The following is a 17383-nucleotide window of genomic DNA, read 5'->3' as shown; positions in this document are numbered from 1 at the left end:
TTGTTGTTACCCTGTCTGGAGCTCAGAATTCAGGGGCTAAAACTAGGAATGGTTGGCTATTTATGTTGAACTGTGGTATGGTATCTCAGTGGGCTAGCAGTATAAATCGGCATCAGTCCGGACTAGTACAAGCAGCAACACACACATACACACGTGCAATGACGTCGCCATATAAGTGCAGTAATCTTGGACGCAGCGATAAACCCCATTTCACCTCAAACACCATGTAAATCTGGAACCGAGCTTCTCACAAGCGACTGAATTTGGTTAACCTCACTTTGAAAAGTATGTCAGTTATATAATGTCAGCTTGTTCTGCATTTAGCCATTGCATACAATGTAATAATGTAAGATCTAAGTATTAAAGTTTGACATCATCAGTCCTGTGTTATCAGTGAAATACAAATTACCTTCACACAGATAAAACAATACCCTTGGTATTATACATAATAAAATCTGATTTTAGAAATTCCTCATTCCAATTTGGGACAGTTTGACATAGACGTGTAGCTATGTGACAATGGCCAGTAGCTTGTCAAAACAAACTAGTGATTGATATTATGAGCAACAATTCATACTGTAGAGTGTGATGACACAACATCAACCAGGTCACAAAGCCTCAAAGATCAGGAATAGGTTGGACCTATTCCATCCCAGGATCCCTGCGGGTATCAACCTCTGATATTTCTGATATAAATCCCCCCAATTGAATTGTCACACAAACTATACAGTGGAACTTCGCATATCCAGACCCCAAATACCCGGAAGCCTTGCCTTCCTGGCGAGGTTTTTACTTGAATAATGTTAAGCATTACATATACTACATCAAACAAGTATGGGAACACCCAATATTTCCATCTTATCTCAATGACTACAAAGACAACCAGGACACATTGGGTAATTTCTGATCATGTGACATTCAATGGATGAACCTTTCTGATCAGGCACCAGTAAATAAATCTAATAATACCCATATGTTGAACCGAAAGTATGAGGGGTCATTTTGAAAAGTCATTACAGAGTCAATAATGGGTGTGGCCACCCTGGTTCCTGGTGCACACTGCACATCAAGCTCTCATTGACCTGACAAGTGGCTAATGATGCCTGGGGCATTGCCTGATGAAGGAATCCGACGAGCTGTTGCAGATTTGCTGGTAGAGGATGGTTATCGCGAAATACGTTGTCCCAAAATGTCCCAAACTTGTTCAATTGGCCCGAGATCAGGGGAATATGCTGGCCACTGCGTTATCTCAAAGCCCCCTTGGGTGAGAAAGTCAGTGACAACACATGCACTATGTGGCCTGGCATTGTCATCCTGAACAAAAATGACACCAGTCCTATGGTATTGAGAGACAGAATCACAAGGGGTCCAACAACCTCTTCCCTGTTTTGGACACAAATCAGATTGCCATGAACATGATCGAGGGGGGTCCTGTATTGCAAACTGATGCTCCACACACACACACACACACACACACCATTACTGACCCTCCACCAAACATGTCTCATTCACAGAATGTCATCATGGAAATGTTCACCTTGCCTTCTGAACACACAGGACATGGCCATCCAGATATTGCAAACTGAACCAAGACTCCGAAAGCAATACCTGTGAGCAGTCCTGACGATTCCAATGCTGATGGACATGACACCATGCAAGACTGGCTGCTCTGTGACATGGAAGAAGGGGGCAACAGCAGGATGTCTGCTAGTGCTACGGATACCAACAGCTTGGAGACGGCTTCGAATTGTCTATGCACAGACATTCACATGTGTGTGTGGCTCAGTTGCAGCTGAAGTGCATTAGCAGCAGGGAATCTCTGACGTAAGGCCGTCACAACGATGTAACGTTCATCAGCCCTTGACCCTGATGTGGGTCTGTCTAAATGTGGTCTGTCTAAATGTGGTCGGTCCTGTACTCTTGCTGTTGCTTGAAAATGTTTCCCTAGACGATGAATCACAGATGCTGACCTCTGAAGGCGTCTTGCGACCTCTCTAATGGCTACACCATCTCTAAGCCATGCAATCTCCCATCCACGATGCACAGCACTTAGGGGTCTTCGCAACATGATGTCTCAAAAACTGGACATTGACAAATGTCTGCTGCCTCAGCTTTTAAACCTGTGTGCAGTGGCTGCACAGGAATCATGTAGCATGTGGATGGTTTTGTTTGGGTGGCAGACACCATCGTGTGCCGATGGACATGTTTGCATTTGATATTTCCACATGTTTTCTGTCATTTTGACTGTCTCCAAAACACAACCAATATGGGTTCCATGGGCGGATACAGCTTTTTTGAAAAGGGGGGGGGTGCACAATTAAGATCTATTTATTGTCTTTGGTGGTAATTTATACAGAAATAAAGATTTTTTTCGAAATAAGAAGGGGGGGTGCGCACCCCCGCTCTGTATCCGCCCATGGGTTCCTCCAGGGTTCCAACTGCACATATGCTTACCTCACCTGTCATGTTCCACATGCACCACCAGACATCATATCATTGCATTACTGTACAGCAAACATTACTTTTACTGAAGTATATACTAAATAGTGGGTGTTCTCATACGTGTTTGACGTAGTAAATATTAGAGTGGGTTCTTTGCCTCTGTAGCATTTGGGCAGGGGAGGTAACTCTGGTCAGTTGACATGGGATTCGGATATCCTGAAATTCATGTATCTGGACAATACTTAAGAAAACCTAACTGTCCGGATAAGCGTGGTTCGACTGTACCTAATAACAATATAACTTTCTACAATGTGGTTTCCATTCTGGAATTGAAATGTCATTGATAGTGAAAACAATTTTCACAGATCATTGACACCACACACAACACTTCACAAATCGATTACAGAAGATGTTAATTTATTAATTAATTACAATTAATCAGAATCATCAAATTTAATTGACTTAGAGCTTGTCTTGTCTATATAAAACTTCTTGCCTTCCTCAGGAGGCGGAGCAAAACCAAGCCCAGAAGATTTCTCTTTAGAAAGCCTAAAAGCCAGTGCTTTCTCAAAGTCACTTTCAAGGTTCTTGTTTAGTATATCTTCTTCTGCACGATTTAAAGCAGAATTCGAAGAACTACTTTTGGTCCCTAACTTCCCAAATAATCCTGGCTTGTTCTGTCCAAGATTTCCACCTTTCTTAAAGCCCCCCAGTAGTCGAGCGAACTTTTGTTGTCTTTCGTTGTTACCAAGCGATGCTGTACCCCACTGCCCAAGGTATGGGCCTGAAGTGTTGTTGGAGATATCACCCCCCGACTTGTCCTCACTGCCATAGTCAAAAGGCTGACTGTTGTATGAATTTGGTTTCTCCTTACTAGTATGATCAGTTGGTAAACTATTGTGTTGTTTTCTGTTTTTCTTGTTTGAAATCTTCTCAATACTGTCGTGATGATCATTGTTTTCCTCCAGTGCATCTTGGTTGTGTTTCTTTTTCTTCTTTTTCTTCTTAGCGTGAATATCTTCACATTTAGAATCTTCTACAGGTGTTTCCTCATTATCCTCTTGCTTCTGCTTTTTTTTCTTCTTTTTCTTCTTACTTGTATTTTCTTCATTCACTGTTCCTTCATCACTTTCCAAATGGTCACCTTTCACACTTTTGTCTCTTTTTTCACATTTTTCTTTGGACAAATGTGTAATTTCAGCTTGTCTCTCTGTGACAACATCTTTTTCTCTTTGTTTTTTCCTTTTCTTTTTCTTCTTTGGTGGGACTGCTAATTCAAGCTGATCACTGTCTTCACTTTCATGGACTTCCTTTCTTTTACTCTTTTTACTTTTCCTCTTTTTTGCTTTGATTTCACCGCTTGATACACTGTCACTGCCCTCCTTGTCGTCCAACTCTGGTTCGTGTTTTCTTTTCTTCTTACACTTTTTCTTAAGTGTTTCCTTTGTGTTGCCACTATCGTGTTCTGTTTCAAGAGCAATACCACTGTCACTTAATTCCTTCTTCTTTTTCTTTCTTGTTTTTTCAGCAGTATTCTTTGGGTCATGATGTGCCACTTCAATGTCAAGGTCTGAATTTTTCCTTTTCTTCTTTGATTTCTTTGATATAACAGTGTCACCCATATTGAAGCTCTTACCTAAATAAGAATAGAAAACATTCACATTTGAATACAAACAAAAATATTTTCATCATGTGATACATTTCATAATCATAATAATGTTTGTTCGTCTAAAACGTATATGCAGAGACCATATACCGATATAGAAATGATGAATAATAATTAATCTTTCGTTTTATGATATCTAGATCAGATGTACCTGAGACCATATACTGATATACGGTCTCTGGTACATCTGATCTGGATATCATAAAACGAAAGATGAATTATTTTTAATCATTTTTCAAAATTAGGTTATTGATTTACAGGTGGTTTATGAGAAATTAAATAGTTTTGTGCCTATTTTTGTCCGGCAGAGCACAGGACCATGTAACTAATACTAATAGAAAAATTCACAAAAACAATCGTAGACGAGCCCGTATGCGAGTTTGTTTGTTATTATTATTCGTTACATGGTCCTGTGGGTTGAGATACGTGTTGTTGGTTACAACCACGTTTGAATCATTTTAATTAGTTCCTTTAGTTTTTTAGAAACATGTTACTAAAATTCCATATTAACAAACTCGCAAACGAGGCCTCCTATGTGAGTTTGTTTCTATAGAATGTTAGTTACATAGTCCTGTGCTTTACATGAATGGCAGTAATTTTACCAAAACACTGTTTTCTTCTTGAAACCACGTGTTGAAGACTGAGGGAAATCCCAAAGGTTAGGACGCCGCCTAGCGGTGAAACATCAAGGGGCCCTGTTTGGGATGAGAAATACATCTGTATACAACATGTTCTTTGGTTCCAGTGGTTTGAAAAGCGAAGAATGGTTTTCTTGTTACTCTTGTACTTTATAAAGGTTTGCTCATCTGAAAGCAGCACGCAAAGTTTTTTTCTTGAAGGTTTGTACAAAAGACAATATCGTATCTGCTTCCATTTGAAAATATTAGGCTAGAGTGGCAGGTGCACGCGATATCTACACCTACTTTACATTATCTTCTGCATAAGAGCTCGGTGGGGTATTAAAACATATGGTTTTTCACTGAACGAATATTTCTGTTTCTGTAATCAGCTGATACGAGACATGCCGAGCGCAGGGGGAATTCCTCGAAAATATTCTGACGTCATAGATGATGTCACGGCGTATGTAGATTGATAACAAATGGCGGCCTAGGATGGCACGCTAAGTATTGTTCAACCAATATTTTTTAATGCACTTTGTGCATTACTCGCGTGAGACATTTTGAAGTTATTGTGGTAAGCCATTTTGCACCTTCGCAACAGCTAGTGACTCTCTATTTGTCTTTGAAGAATGCCTTATATTAGTATGTTTAGTATGAACTTCCACGTCCTGCAACCTGCGGCCGGAAACCAAATAAATATAAAATGGCGTTGATGAAGATTGGGCCTAATGTGTCAATATTTCTTATTGCCGTTTAGATGCACGCGTTTTGAATTTGCATTATGATTGTATTTTAAAGTTTCGAAATTTGGATCTTATGTTATATTCCGTCTTTTGTAGAATTTTGTTAAAAGGGTTCAACTGGAACACAGAAAAGGGAGATAAACTTTAGGTTAACCTTGCAATCTCGAACTGTGTTTTAACGTCTTATACACACTGTCCAGTCGTAATTCTCGGTTTAACGAATTTTAAACGACATGAACATTACTCTATCTTGAAAATTAGGTAAACTGGCAGTTATATTCATGTTGCACAAGGACGTTTGAAATTTCATCTCGAGTCAAAAGCTCATTGCAGACAGGTGTAGTTTTGTGACTGTAAAAAGATGGTTTTGTGACAAAACTTATAGGCCTAGCCCATCAGTTCAGTTGTCTGGTAGTGGCTGTTCCTGCACCGTCAAAAAGGGATGAAATGGGATCTTTGTCCCTGTGTTTTGGCCATGCTTGCTGTAAAAAGCCACTATGTTGTAAAAGGCGACTAACAGGATCGGGTGGTCAGGCTCGCTGACTTGGTTGATGCATGTCATTGATCCCAATTGCGTGGATCGATGCTCATATCAATCACTGGATTGTCTGGTCCAGACTCGATTATTTATACAGACCGCCGTCATATAGCTGGAATATTGCTGAGTGCGGCGTAAAACAACAAACCAACCAACCCTGTGTTCTGATAAGATGTAATGGTTTTAGCCAAGTCTCAATAATCTTCCCTGAATTTTGGACTGAATAAGTCATGACTTTAGGTTAAAAAGGGGGAGAAAAGGTCTTCACTGTTGTAAGTAATAGAACTGTTTATGTAGAATGAATTGTGTAATAATTCTCAATGATTGACAGGGAATATAAAAATGGAACCTGTCTACCCTTCGTTTCATTTCTTGAGCATAACTCATAAACTGTTGAATATTTTTTCAAGAAACTTTGTATGTAATACATATCATGCAAGTGCTGAACTGGTATCTTTGCCATGTTTGTTCTTCAGGATATTTCTTGCATTACCAAGGCAATATGTAAGACTTATTATCCCCTGCCATAATGTGGGGCGGGGGATATAGGAATGGAGTTCATCTGTCCATCTGTCTGTCTGCTTCTCAATGAGGACAAATTTTGTCAAATACTATTTATGTTGGAGAAATGAAATTTTCCACACTGATGTTGCTGGTCATGATCTCAAATGAGTACAGATTTATGTCCCTTGCTCCATGCTTTTCAAATTAATGCGTACCTTGTGAAATGGGGACACGTTTTCTCAGAAACTACTAAAATGACATGAATGAAAGTTTGCATGTTTATCTAAGAGATACTTGTCAAGACTGAGTTGAAAATTGGTGCGATAAGTTATGTAAAAGAGTTACATGCCTTGCTACATGTTTTTAGATTTTGTGCATACACAGTTACAGCCCTTGAATCAGTGTTATATCTTTTTTGGCACACAGTGTCTGCAATGGGGGAAGTAAAATCAGATTGTTTTCATGCCATAAAGTCGTCCAAGTGCCTATCTCTTCTTAAGGATATATAGGATTTCCTTTTATAGTTCACATAATTTCCATGTTATTCACTACTATATAGTATATGGCATATAAGGATCTGTACCAAAATGTTGTTATAATACTAATAGTACAATAGACATGTTAACATGGTTAAATAAATTGTTATTCATAATTTGTGTCTTCTTTGTCATCTGTCAACTTCAAAGAATTGCCTTACGAAAAAATTAATTCAGAGGAACTAAATCATGTTATTAATTTTTCAAAGTATACATGGTACACATTGAATTGAAAGCCTAAAAACCTTGACTATCATTTATGCCTGCAGCAACTAATCTGAGTATCTTGAGATGATATGTATAAAGTATGATAAGGTACTGATTCTTGAAAACATTGTCAAGCAACAATATATACATATATGATTCTAATTTGATGATGATGATGATGCACTTTGCTTGCAGCCAAGCCATGTATGATGAAAACAGGAGTAGTTTAGAAGCAGCAGCAGAGGCTGCAGCCAAAGTTAACGCCATGTTGATTGCCAAAGGAAAACTGAGGCCCTCACAGGTCAACCAGAGTCAGTCAAACAGAAAGGTAAGTCAACATGGCCAACAACAGCAAAAGAAAGAATTCTGTGACTTTCCCACCAGAATTATGGAATGACATGTTTAACAGGATCTTACTAAAGTTGTAAATCTAATGATCACTGAAAATTAGGAATACCTGTTGTGTCTTTCTTTTTGAAGATCCAGGTTACGGAGAAAAAAAGTCTCCAGCAACCCATGCTTGTCGTAAAAGGCAACTTTGCTTGTCGAAAGAGGTGACTGATGGGATCGGGTGGTCAGACTCGATGACTTGGTTGAGGCATGTCATCGTATCCCAACAGCATATATCAATGATCATGATGTCAGTCACTGGATTGTCTGGTCCAGACATGATTATTTACAGACCGCCATCATATGGCTGGAATATTGCTGAGTGCAGTGTTCAACAACAAACAAACAAATCTTTCTTGTAAAAAAGTAAGATAACTGTGTCTTGTAGCACTGACATGTTGGACTTAAACGTAAAATCCTATGATCACTCACTCACATTACAGAAACAACAAAACTGTCCTAAGTTGTCTTTTTTTTGTCTACAATTTCATTTTGAAAAAACAATTCTCTACCTACCAAAAACTCCCTACCAACAGTGTGTTTACCAGAAACAATTATTTATTTTTTCCTGTTATTAACTTCACTGGCTCTCATTAACATTTAGGTTGTAGTTATTGCCAGAAACAGAATGTTTTTGTTGTTGTCAGAAACAGAAAGTTTGATGATTCTGATTTTTACTTAATCCTGCATTACATATTGATTTCCCTTTTGTTTCCTTAAAAAAAACATGACTAGAATTGGTTGAAACTGCTCACCGGAACAAATCCTGCCCTCAACGCACACAGTCAACATAAATGTCACTCTTCTTGTTTTCGCCAACGAGAAAAGATTGTCAGTGATCCTCTGTTTTTGTTGGGGTTATCAAATATTACTTTTTTTTCAGGACAGATTGGTTTGTTTATTTACTTGGGTATTCTTTCTAGGGCTGGCTAAAAAGATCAATAATCAGAATGATCGGCGATGGGAAGAAATATCAACGATTATTGATATGGAATTGTTGTCATCAATAATAACTTCCATAAAATATTGTGATGAAATAAAGTTTAGATTTACTGAAACAGACTTGTTGTCCATGTTGTCAATAATGTCAATTGTCGAAGACAGAAAGCAGCTATTTTCGTTATGTCTCAAATGTCCACAAAGTAATCCATGTACGAATGTATCACTGCTCTCCAGTGGCATGAAATATGTTGATTTCTTTCGGGACTTTCTTACTTATTTGCTTACCATGCTTACAGTTAGTTCTCCCATATATATCGATAATTAATTGTTATTTAGTTGGCTATTAGTATTATCGATCTCTATGATCTACATCGATATCCAGCCCTAATTCTTACACACATACATGTATATGTTCCGTTTCACTTGCCTTTGTTTGTAGCACGTTTGTTCCCCCTATATGTAAACATGCTTCATTCTAAATGCTCTCGGGTCTTTGCTGGTGTTTTCATTTGGTGTACATGCATCATACCTCTTGGACATTTTTCACGTATTTACATACACTTTGTTGTGTGTTGTGGCATACATGTTACAGACTAGGTAATTTGTCCTTGGTTAATTTGGCCCTGTTTTCAGTCGTCTTGCTACTATGTACAGTTTAACAGTTTTTATGTTATTCTGACTTTGCTTTGTGCATGTTTTGATTGTTATTATGAGGTTACTATATTATTACTGGTATGCAAGAAGGGCAACAAGAGTTATGCCCCTTTGTAAACAGACAGTTTGTTCCATCTCCCACAGTGTAAAATGTATGATCATGTATCCTTAGTTGCTTTATCTATGTATATGTTCTTCTTCAATGTTGTCATGGTAATGCCAGTTAGGCTGAGGGGTCAGTTGTGACAGAGGAATTAGTGAAGATACCACGTTTTGAACTACAGTCAGGACAATGCAGGTCAGGCGTTCAGGGCCGCAGCTTTACTCAACTGACAGACGCTCCTTGTCTGATGAGAGGCTCCCAACGCATCTCCTTCATACTACGCCTGACAAATCGCCTTGATGTTCGACCATTTATTTCATCTATCAGATCTTCCGACCCTCGCTGTTCAAGCCTTGATGTCTACTATATTACTGCAGAGGCAGGGAATGTTGTCAGCCTCATCCTTGGTTGCCAAATCTACCAAACATCTAGTGAGACAGTTGGAATGGCGCCTACTTTATTTAATGGACATGGCACTCCAAAGAGGTCACAACCTAGTCACAGTCACAAACTACTCCACGTACACTGTAGGCGATAGAGTGTCACATGGCCAGAGGACCTGCCTCTTGTCAACCAACTCGGCCCTCTGTCCGTCAGTCTTCAGCAACCCATGCTTGCCGTAAAAGGCGGCTATGCTTGTAAAAGGCGACTAACGCTATCAGGTGGTCAGGCTCCCTGACTTGGTTGATGCCTGTCATCGATTCCCAATTGAGTGGATCGATACTCATGATGTCAATCACTGGATTGTCTGGTCCAGACTCGATTATTTACAGACCGCCGTCATATAGCTGGAATATTGTTGAGTGCAGCGTTAAACAACAAACAGAAACAAAATCTGTCCGTCGCGCTAGACATGGTGGTTTTCATCCCTGCGGTGCCAGCGCTTCTAGTTCAGGCAGAGGCAGGGGCAAATTATGTTGAGACCCTCAGTCTGACAGTCTGTAGGGGTCAACAGTGATGGACAGGACCTACATGATTGGGAGCTCCCATCTCGAGTCGTCCTGGTCTACCCGACACAAGTATGTGGGAGACTCCTAACACTTTTGGCAGAATTAGTGCCTTCTCGGAGATGAGTAAGTCAGAAATACTATCAGACATGGATACAGACTCCACTTTGTTGCTGAACTTCATGATGTCGCCGACCACACCAGAGGGGATGTACGTTTGCCAGTTTGAGGAGAACATCGACGTTCTTCCAGACAAACACGCTAAGAAAGAACTTCATTGAACAATGTCACAAGAGCATTACTCCCCCCATATATTATGTCCCTAAGAAGGGCACTTTGGAATTAGAGTCGATTCACAACAAGAATGCCAACAATCGTCACTTCCTCCAAAGGTTCTTGGATGACATCTTTGTCGCTCCTCCGGACCATGATCGATCCTGGAGATTTCTTGATCAGCATTGATCTTCAAGATGCCAATATTCATGTGCCAATACATCTGTGCAACAGGAGGTATCTTTGTTTTTATCACCAAGGACTTCCTTTCCAATGAGTAGTATTCCCATTTGGAATTTCTATGGTCCCATGGTTATTTATGAAGATCTTAAAACTGATTGTCAGCGTTCTCCACAATCGGGGCATCAACTTCAATGCCTATGTCATGCTGCAACACCATCTAGACGTTCGCATCGTTCTGTGCCATCGGAATTTCACTTGGAAGCTACTCTTGTAATTTGCAACTGGGGTGGCTTACCAACTGAATGAAGTTGTTCCCACTTATTCCCTGACGTTTATAGGGCGCCTCTTTTGCACAGACTTAGGTCTCCATTAGGTAACCCAAGACAGGTAGATCAAGATACAGATTTCTCCGTCTGTGCGACTGGAAAGTGGGTGGGTGGGTGGGCACATCTTCATGACCAGACTGTCCGCAGGCTGTAGTCAGACGAACAAAAAATGTGGCACATCATAAAACACTGGTGGCATCTACTTCGTAGCTGATTGCCACTGACAACTCAGACAGTTCTGTGGTACATGCAGTAGCAGGATTCCACTCATTCGGGCAGGCTGCTGGCCCAAACCTTTCGCCTGTTTCACCTTCCCGACACCATCCAATTGGAGGTCAGGCTCAGGCACACTCCAGGGTGCAGGAACGTCCTGGTAGCAAGCTGTCCCTGACGGAGTGGATGCTACATCAGGATGCCTTCCGTTCGTCAGTGTTGCTGTCAATGATGGCTCTCCATTTGCAACTGTACAGTCACAGCCTAAATGGAGGGATATTTTTGGAGATTGAACTCTGTGTTTGCCAGCCATTATCTACACAACATAGTTGTTGAAGACGTTGAGGCTGTCCATAGTTTTTTGACCACTGGTGGTTGCACAGCAAATCGACATCCCAAAAAGACACAGATAGTGGAACACAGATACTACCACCTGAGGTTCCCCCTCTTGGAGGAGTGTCGAGAGGACACAGGGGTTTTGGCATTCATGATGCGTCTATCCAACATATTCATTTTTGTCAGTCAAGCATGGAAGTACGGTAAATTTAAACCTCTCTTGGTCTACTCGACTCGACTACAGTGACTTACGATGAGTATACCCAGCACTTGTGGGTCCTGCTCCTGTCTCCACCTGTGTGCAGGTTGCAATCGCTGTTGGTGTGCAAAGAATGTCGCCTGATGTTACTACACCTACCCACACGGGGGCTTGGATAACCAGTCTACACTGAAGGTATGCCCACCTCCTCCCGTCAAATAAAATGCAATACCGGTATGTAATGCAGGATTAAGTAAAAATTTATCGATATCTGATATATTTTATTTTAAATACTTATCCTGCATTACATCGGGATTTGGCCCACTGCGCTGGCGCTGCCTCCCTGCTCGTATCTTCAGTGGATGTTGCTGTTTTCTCAACAAGAAGAGTGACGTTTATGTTGACTGGTGTGGGGAGGGCAGGATGAGTTTGTTCAAGCAGTTTCAACTATGTTCAGGAACAGGATTTTTCTCAAGGGATGACACTTCCAGTCATGTTTGCGAAGGAAACAGAAGGGAATGCAGGAAAAGTATGAACTATAAAATATATCAGATATTGATAAATGTTTAAACAATGTATCATGATGGAATAGTTATGTATGTGAATCTTAAGCAAGTGTTTCTGTTTGCAGAGTAGTTCTTCAAACTTGGTAATTGCCGAGGTTGACATTAATGATGTACCAATTGGATGCAGGAATATGCTTACAAGAGGATCAACACAAGAGGAGGTAATAGTCACAAATATCTTAAATGTTGTTGACAGGGAGGAAAGAACTTAGGCCCATTAATCAAAGTAATCTTAGTGCTTCGACTGCCAAGTCTTTGTTAAAACATGGAAGTTATAAACATCTTTGAAATAAGATAACTTTGTGGAACAGGGCCCTAGTGACATATTATAAGTATTAAGATCTCCAAAATATGGTTTCATTTCTATTGTGAAGATATAAAGTATATTAAAGAATTCCTTTTCTGTTGACAGATATCTAAGATGAGTGGATCCGCTGTCTCTACGAGGGGTCGATACATGACCATGGATGAACGCCTAAGAAATCCAGGGTATGCTGCAGCTGCACTTTTGAGAACTGCTCATCTTTGTGATATTTATAACTTGATGTTTCATCATTCATCGGCCAGAGATTACTATTACTGTATTTGTGTACAATTTCCAAACATTTTATTTTTACAGTTCAGCTTTAAACATTTTTAATGATTTGTTAGTATTATTCTATGTTTTGATACCATAACACTGAAAGTATGTTTGTGTTATTGCAGGGAGAGAGCGTTGTATCTTTGTGTCCAGGGTCCAAACCAAGAAGCTGTAGATTGTAAGTAAACTCATAACACTTTGATTGTATCATGCAAGTCATTTCGCAAAGCAAAGGAAATATATAATAGATTCATTTAAACAGAATGATTTATAGACTGACAGAAGCTGTGTGAGGTCCAGCTGAAGAAAATGTTCCAACTAGTTGTGTGGCTAATCCCATCACACAACACCACGTGACCACGGTAATGATGACATCACAGACCATCACATTATTGCTGTCACACAGACTGAACAGTCCTGTTTGAGTTGTCAAGCTACAATCTATTGACATCCTTTGAGTGTTATTCAACACCATTTGTTTTTTGTGATTTATATCCTTCATATGGTTTGTGACTTCATGAATAACCTACTATTATTGTGATTGCATTAATATCTAAAGCTTGATGGTGGATTTTTGTCATTGTAAGTATCAGGCGTATTGTTCCAAAGAGCCATTTTGAATTCACTTTGTGGTCAGGTTTTTCGTGTCATGCATTTTGTATTCTTTGCGTTGCTTGTTACTTCTTATACATTGTTGTACCTATGCTTCCCTATGGTTATTAAAGTGTTTTATTAACTTTTCTTAACGTAAACTTATTCTTTAACCTCTGTGTTATGGGATTTAGAATATCACACACACAATCATCCGCGATAGAAACTATTTGTTTTAGTCCACTAGTCCTTATAATGATAACATATAGCAAAACCCTAGATAATGGCAAATTTCTACTAGTCCTTATGATACCTTAACTGTTTGACAGTTTGGCAAGAACTACAGGACTAGTGCCAATTTCTAACGCTGATCATGGTGGGAACACATTGGGATGACACCTTCTGTGTCATTGCAGATTTATGTCCCATTGTACTCAGTGCCATGGTTACAAGACTGGCTGGGACCATGACCCCTGACCCTCCAAGTACCTGAGAGTCACTCAGAAGTGCCGTTCACAACCAGCTTGTTGACAAGCAAAAAAAGAATATAACTTACTCTTCTGAGACTGCTACATCTCCACTAACCACAGCTACTCATCTTCTCCAGTCTGGAAGCCCCTACCAGCGTCTACCCCTCTAAGATCGGCCTCCCCTGCTTCTCTTCTATCTGAGTCGACAGGCAAACACCTCACCTGTACAGGTGCTGGTGTTTACTCCAGAGACGTCAGTACTCCAGACGCCATTGATCACACTGACGACTACGCCTGTCTGAGACCACCTATGGCGCCAACGACCCAGAGATAGGCCTTCTTGCAAGCGTGCTTCTGTCATTGGCACCAGCATTCCTGAGCAGCGATTGTACGATCGGTGCTCGGCACTGCTAGCACCGGCTCTCTCAGCGCTTCTAGTTCCCCGCTCTTCCAGTTGGCACCACAACAGCTCCTCCGGGCTCCCTATATGAACCCCACCTGGTTGCAGATGCTGCAGTCCATGTTCCAGCAGGGGTGGATAAACGACGAGCCACTATTGGTCCTACCTCCATTGGCTGATGGATCTGGTCATAGCATTGGATGAAGAATTTGCTATATAATCTTTATAGTTGGCATTTAAGGTTCCTTGTTTGAGGGAGGACGATTTCCCTATCCATGCTTTGGAGGTGGGAGACATGGCACGCACCCGGGATGACATCGCAGACAGAAGTTAGCCGATCTCCTTGTGGTTTCGTGCTCTCATTCTACAGGCTTATGAGATGGCTGGATTGGATCCTCCCAGGGCCAACAACCCACACACAATCCGGGTGGTTGCCACTTGCCAGAACTACTAGATCGCACCTCCTGTCTCCCCGATCCCAGAACTGCAGACTTGGGCAGTGGATGCATTCAGCATCCATGGGAAGGGGTAAGAGTGTACTCTTTTCCACCACAGGGTGATGCAGAATATCAGGGCAACCAAGATCCTCACTCTCATTGTTATCGTGCCTTGGTGACCAGCAAGAAGTTGGTTCGTTGACCTCAGAAGTCTTGCATATCTGGGTGGGCCAACCTACCCATCCATCTGCACAGCAGCTTACCACATCCAACACCAAGCGAGTTTACTAGACAGAGTGTCACTGAGGACCGCATCTGAAGTTATGCTCCGCTGTACCATCCGATAAAGATGCATTAAGGAGTAATGCAGGATAAGTTAAAAAAAACTCTTGTAAAATCTAGATATTTTTTATATTTGTATACTTATCCTGCATTGCTACATCTAAAGTGAGACACCTATCACAGAGCTGCCTCCCCAACATGTCTTCAAATGTTACGATCTAGCAGTAGTGTGATGATATGCGATGTCATCACTTCCATGGTCATGTTCGGCTGTGTGATGGGATTAGCCACACAACCAGTTGGAACAACTTCTTCTTCAGCAAGACCTCACACAGCTCTTCTTTTTGTCAAAACAGGCAGTAAATGCAGGATAAGTATACAAATAAAAAATAATATCTCGATTTTACTAGTTTAAATTTCCCAAATGAAGAACGGAATCACAAAATCTTCCTGAACTGTAAATGTATGTTTCCATAGGTGATACATTATTTATTCCAGTATTTAAGTAATCACCTAGTTGGACATTGTTTCTTCCTACAGTGGCTGTAAAGAGAATAAATGAAATCATCCAGAATGGAATGAAGCAGAGAGGTTCTCGGTTCTCACCAGCTGTGCGACCCCCGATGAATCTGCCTGGACCCCGCCAAGGGGTACCAATGCATCAGCCACCCCCACTCATGTCTATTGGACCTCAGCCACCTGGACCACAGGTAGACAACTTCATATCGTCAAGTTAGACCAGAGGGCATTGAAGGGTGGAATAGGCTCCCAGTACCACAGGATTTTCAGTGTTGTATAATGGAGATCATGTGGTCACAGTATCTGACATTTATTTTTGGATTATCAGTTTTGAAAATAATGCAGCAATCCTGCATAAATGCATCTTAGGTCTATCCATGTAATAGCTTATTAACAAAGTCAATTCGAATTCAAATTAATAACAAAATCGCATAGTGTAGACTTGAAAAATGATGACAACTTGTTGGTATTCATTGTGCTGTGGGTACAAATGCAGTGTTTCTTGCAGGTAACTGTGATCCAGGAAAAGCTGTATATTGGCCTTGAACATGCTCCCCCATCTTTTGATGTGAAGAACAAGATCCTGGGAGTTGGTGTGAGTAGACTATTCACAAAGCGATAGTAGTGCTTCATTGTTGTAACTCCCACTATGTATTTAACATAGACTTACGGCAGTACTAGAGCACAGTCTGCTTAATGAAATGGGGCCCTGTTCCTTGTGATTTTATTATACTGGGTTGAAATTAACAAAAGAACACTGGTAAAATTCAGGAATGACAATTGTCACTTCCTTGTGTGGACTAAAACGTTTCCATGAGTTAACAGATCACATTTGTTAACTAGTAAAATTAGCTTCTAACCCAGTGATGTGGCTACACACAAAATGGAGTAATATTCATGGGACCATACTTGGTTTTATAATAGAATATATATTTTATCTGCTGTCAACACTTACAGGCCACTTTTCCTGCTGATGTTCATGAAAGACCAACATTGATATAGCATGGAATAATGCACTTTTACGTAATCAGCTGATAAATTTTATACAAATGTGTTACCATATAAATGGAGGCTTATCAACTGAAGATATTGTTCAAGGTATTATCAAGAATGAGGAGATCCTAGTTAGATCACTTCCTCTCATTGTATTACACAAATGAACTGTCAGTAGAACAGGGAGTTAGATCAGCTTTAAAAGGTAATAGCAATCAAAGACATTTTTCCATTTCTCAGGGCTCCTTTTTACAACACATCATGAATGAGACAGGAGCGAAGGTCACGCTTAGAGGGAAGGGCTCATGTTTTCTAGACCCGGCCAGAGAGCGAGAAGTCTTTGAACCAATGCATGTACATATACAGTAAGTTGCTGCCCAATGTTTGATATTGTCACAACTGAATGTGTAATTCCAAGAGGATCCTCAGCTGAGAATGGGTCCCCAGCAACCTAAGCTTGTAATGGATCCAATGGTCAGACATGCATGTCTTACCCCAACGGCATGGAATGTTGCCTGTAATAGCAACTTTTTGACCTGTCTGGATACATCCAATACCCCAAACCGCTCTTTTTCAAAGCTGACTGGTCTGTGGATGTTTGTCAAGGGATTTATCTTGACCTGCTTTGAGGCCGATATTCGGCCCCAAATCTGCAACAAATGTCACTAAAGATTCACAAATTAGGAATTTCCCAACTCATAATATTCTACTAATGTTATGTAT

At 40.5% G+C, this 17383-nt stretch overlaps 2 protein-coding genes across 3 annotated transcripts in view; one reads left to right on the top strand and one right to left on the bottom strand.

Annotated features, from left to right (window-relative positions):
- Positions 1-2842: 2842 nt before the first annotated feature.
- LOC124131544 (lysine-rich nucleolar protein 1-like) lies at positions 2843-5050 on the bottom strand. 2 transcript variants are annotated; one of them, XM_046494859.2, is made up of 3 exons: positions 5032-5050; positions 4711-4803; positions 2843-4078 (listed from the first exon to the last, which is right to left on the bottom strand). In XM_046494859.2, the coding sequence occupies exon 3, from the start codon at positions 4062-4064 to the stop codon at positions 2877-2879; it is 1188 nt and encodes a 395-aa protein (XP_046350815.2). In that variant the 5' UTR covers positions 4065-4078; positions 4711-4803; positions 5032-5050; the 3' UTR covers positions 2843-2876. The 2 variants fall into 2 exon arrangements, with proteins under 2 accessions (XP_046350815.2, XP_046350814.2); XM_046494858.2 differs by lacking the exon at positions 5032-5050 and having other exon boundaries at positions 4711-4840.
- Positions 5051-5155: 105 nt separating this feature from the next.
- LOC124131543 (KH homology domain-containing protein 4-like) overlaps positions 5156-17383 on the top strand; it is a 30394-nt gene continuing 18166 nt past the window's right edge. The window contains exons 1-8 of the mRNA XM_046494855.2: positions 5156-5302; positions 7452-7584; positions 12454-12549; positions 12801-12877; positions 13094-13146; positions 15689-15858; positions 16176-16262; positions 16901-17025. Coding sequence (XP_046350811.1) covers positions 7459-7584; positions 12454-12549; positions 12801-12877; positions 13094-13146; positions 15689-15858; positions 16176-16262; positions 16901-17025 — 734 coding nt within the window. The 5' untranslated portion in view covers positions 5156-5302; positions 7452-7458. The remainder of the gene's footprint in view (positions 5303-7451; positions 7585-12453; positions 12550-12800; positions 12878-13093; positions 13147-15688; positions 15859-16175; positions 16263-16900; positions 17026-17383) is intronic.

The sequence above is a fragment of the Haliotis rufescens genome, unplaced genomic scaffold (genome assembly GCF_023055435.1).
Source record: "Haliotis rufescens isolate VD_foot unplaced genomic scaffold, xgHalRufe1.0.p SCAF_1, whole genome shotgun sequence".
Lineage (NCBI taxonomy): Eukaryota > Metazoa > Mollusca > Gastropoda > Lepetellida > Haliotidae > Haliotis > Haliotis rufescens.
The sequence above is the reverse complement of the archived record's forward strand: the minus strand, read 5'-3'. Positions and strand labels throughout refer to the sequence as shown.

Bases quoted from the DNA above. Each gene is read 5' to 3' on its own strand.
- LOC124131544 (XM_046494858.2), bottom strand. From the start codon at position 4,825: ATGTATTTCTCATCCCAAACAGGGCCCCTTGATGTTTCACCGCTAGGC. The intron at 4,079-4,710 runs GTAAAATTACTG...ATTCTTATTTAG, and splicing joins AAGAAGAAAACAGTGTTTTG to GTAAGAGCTTCAATATGGGT.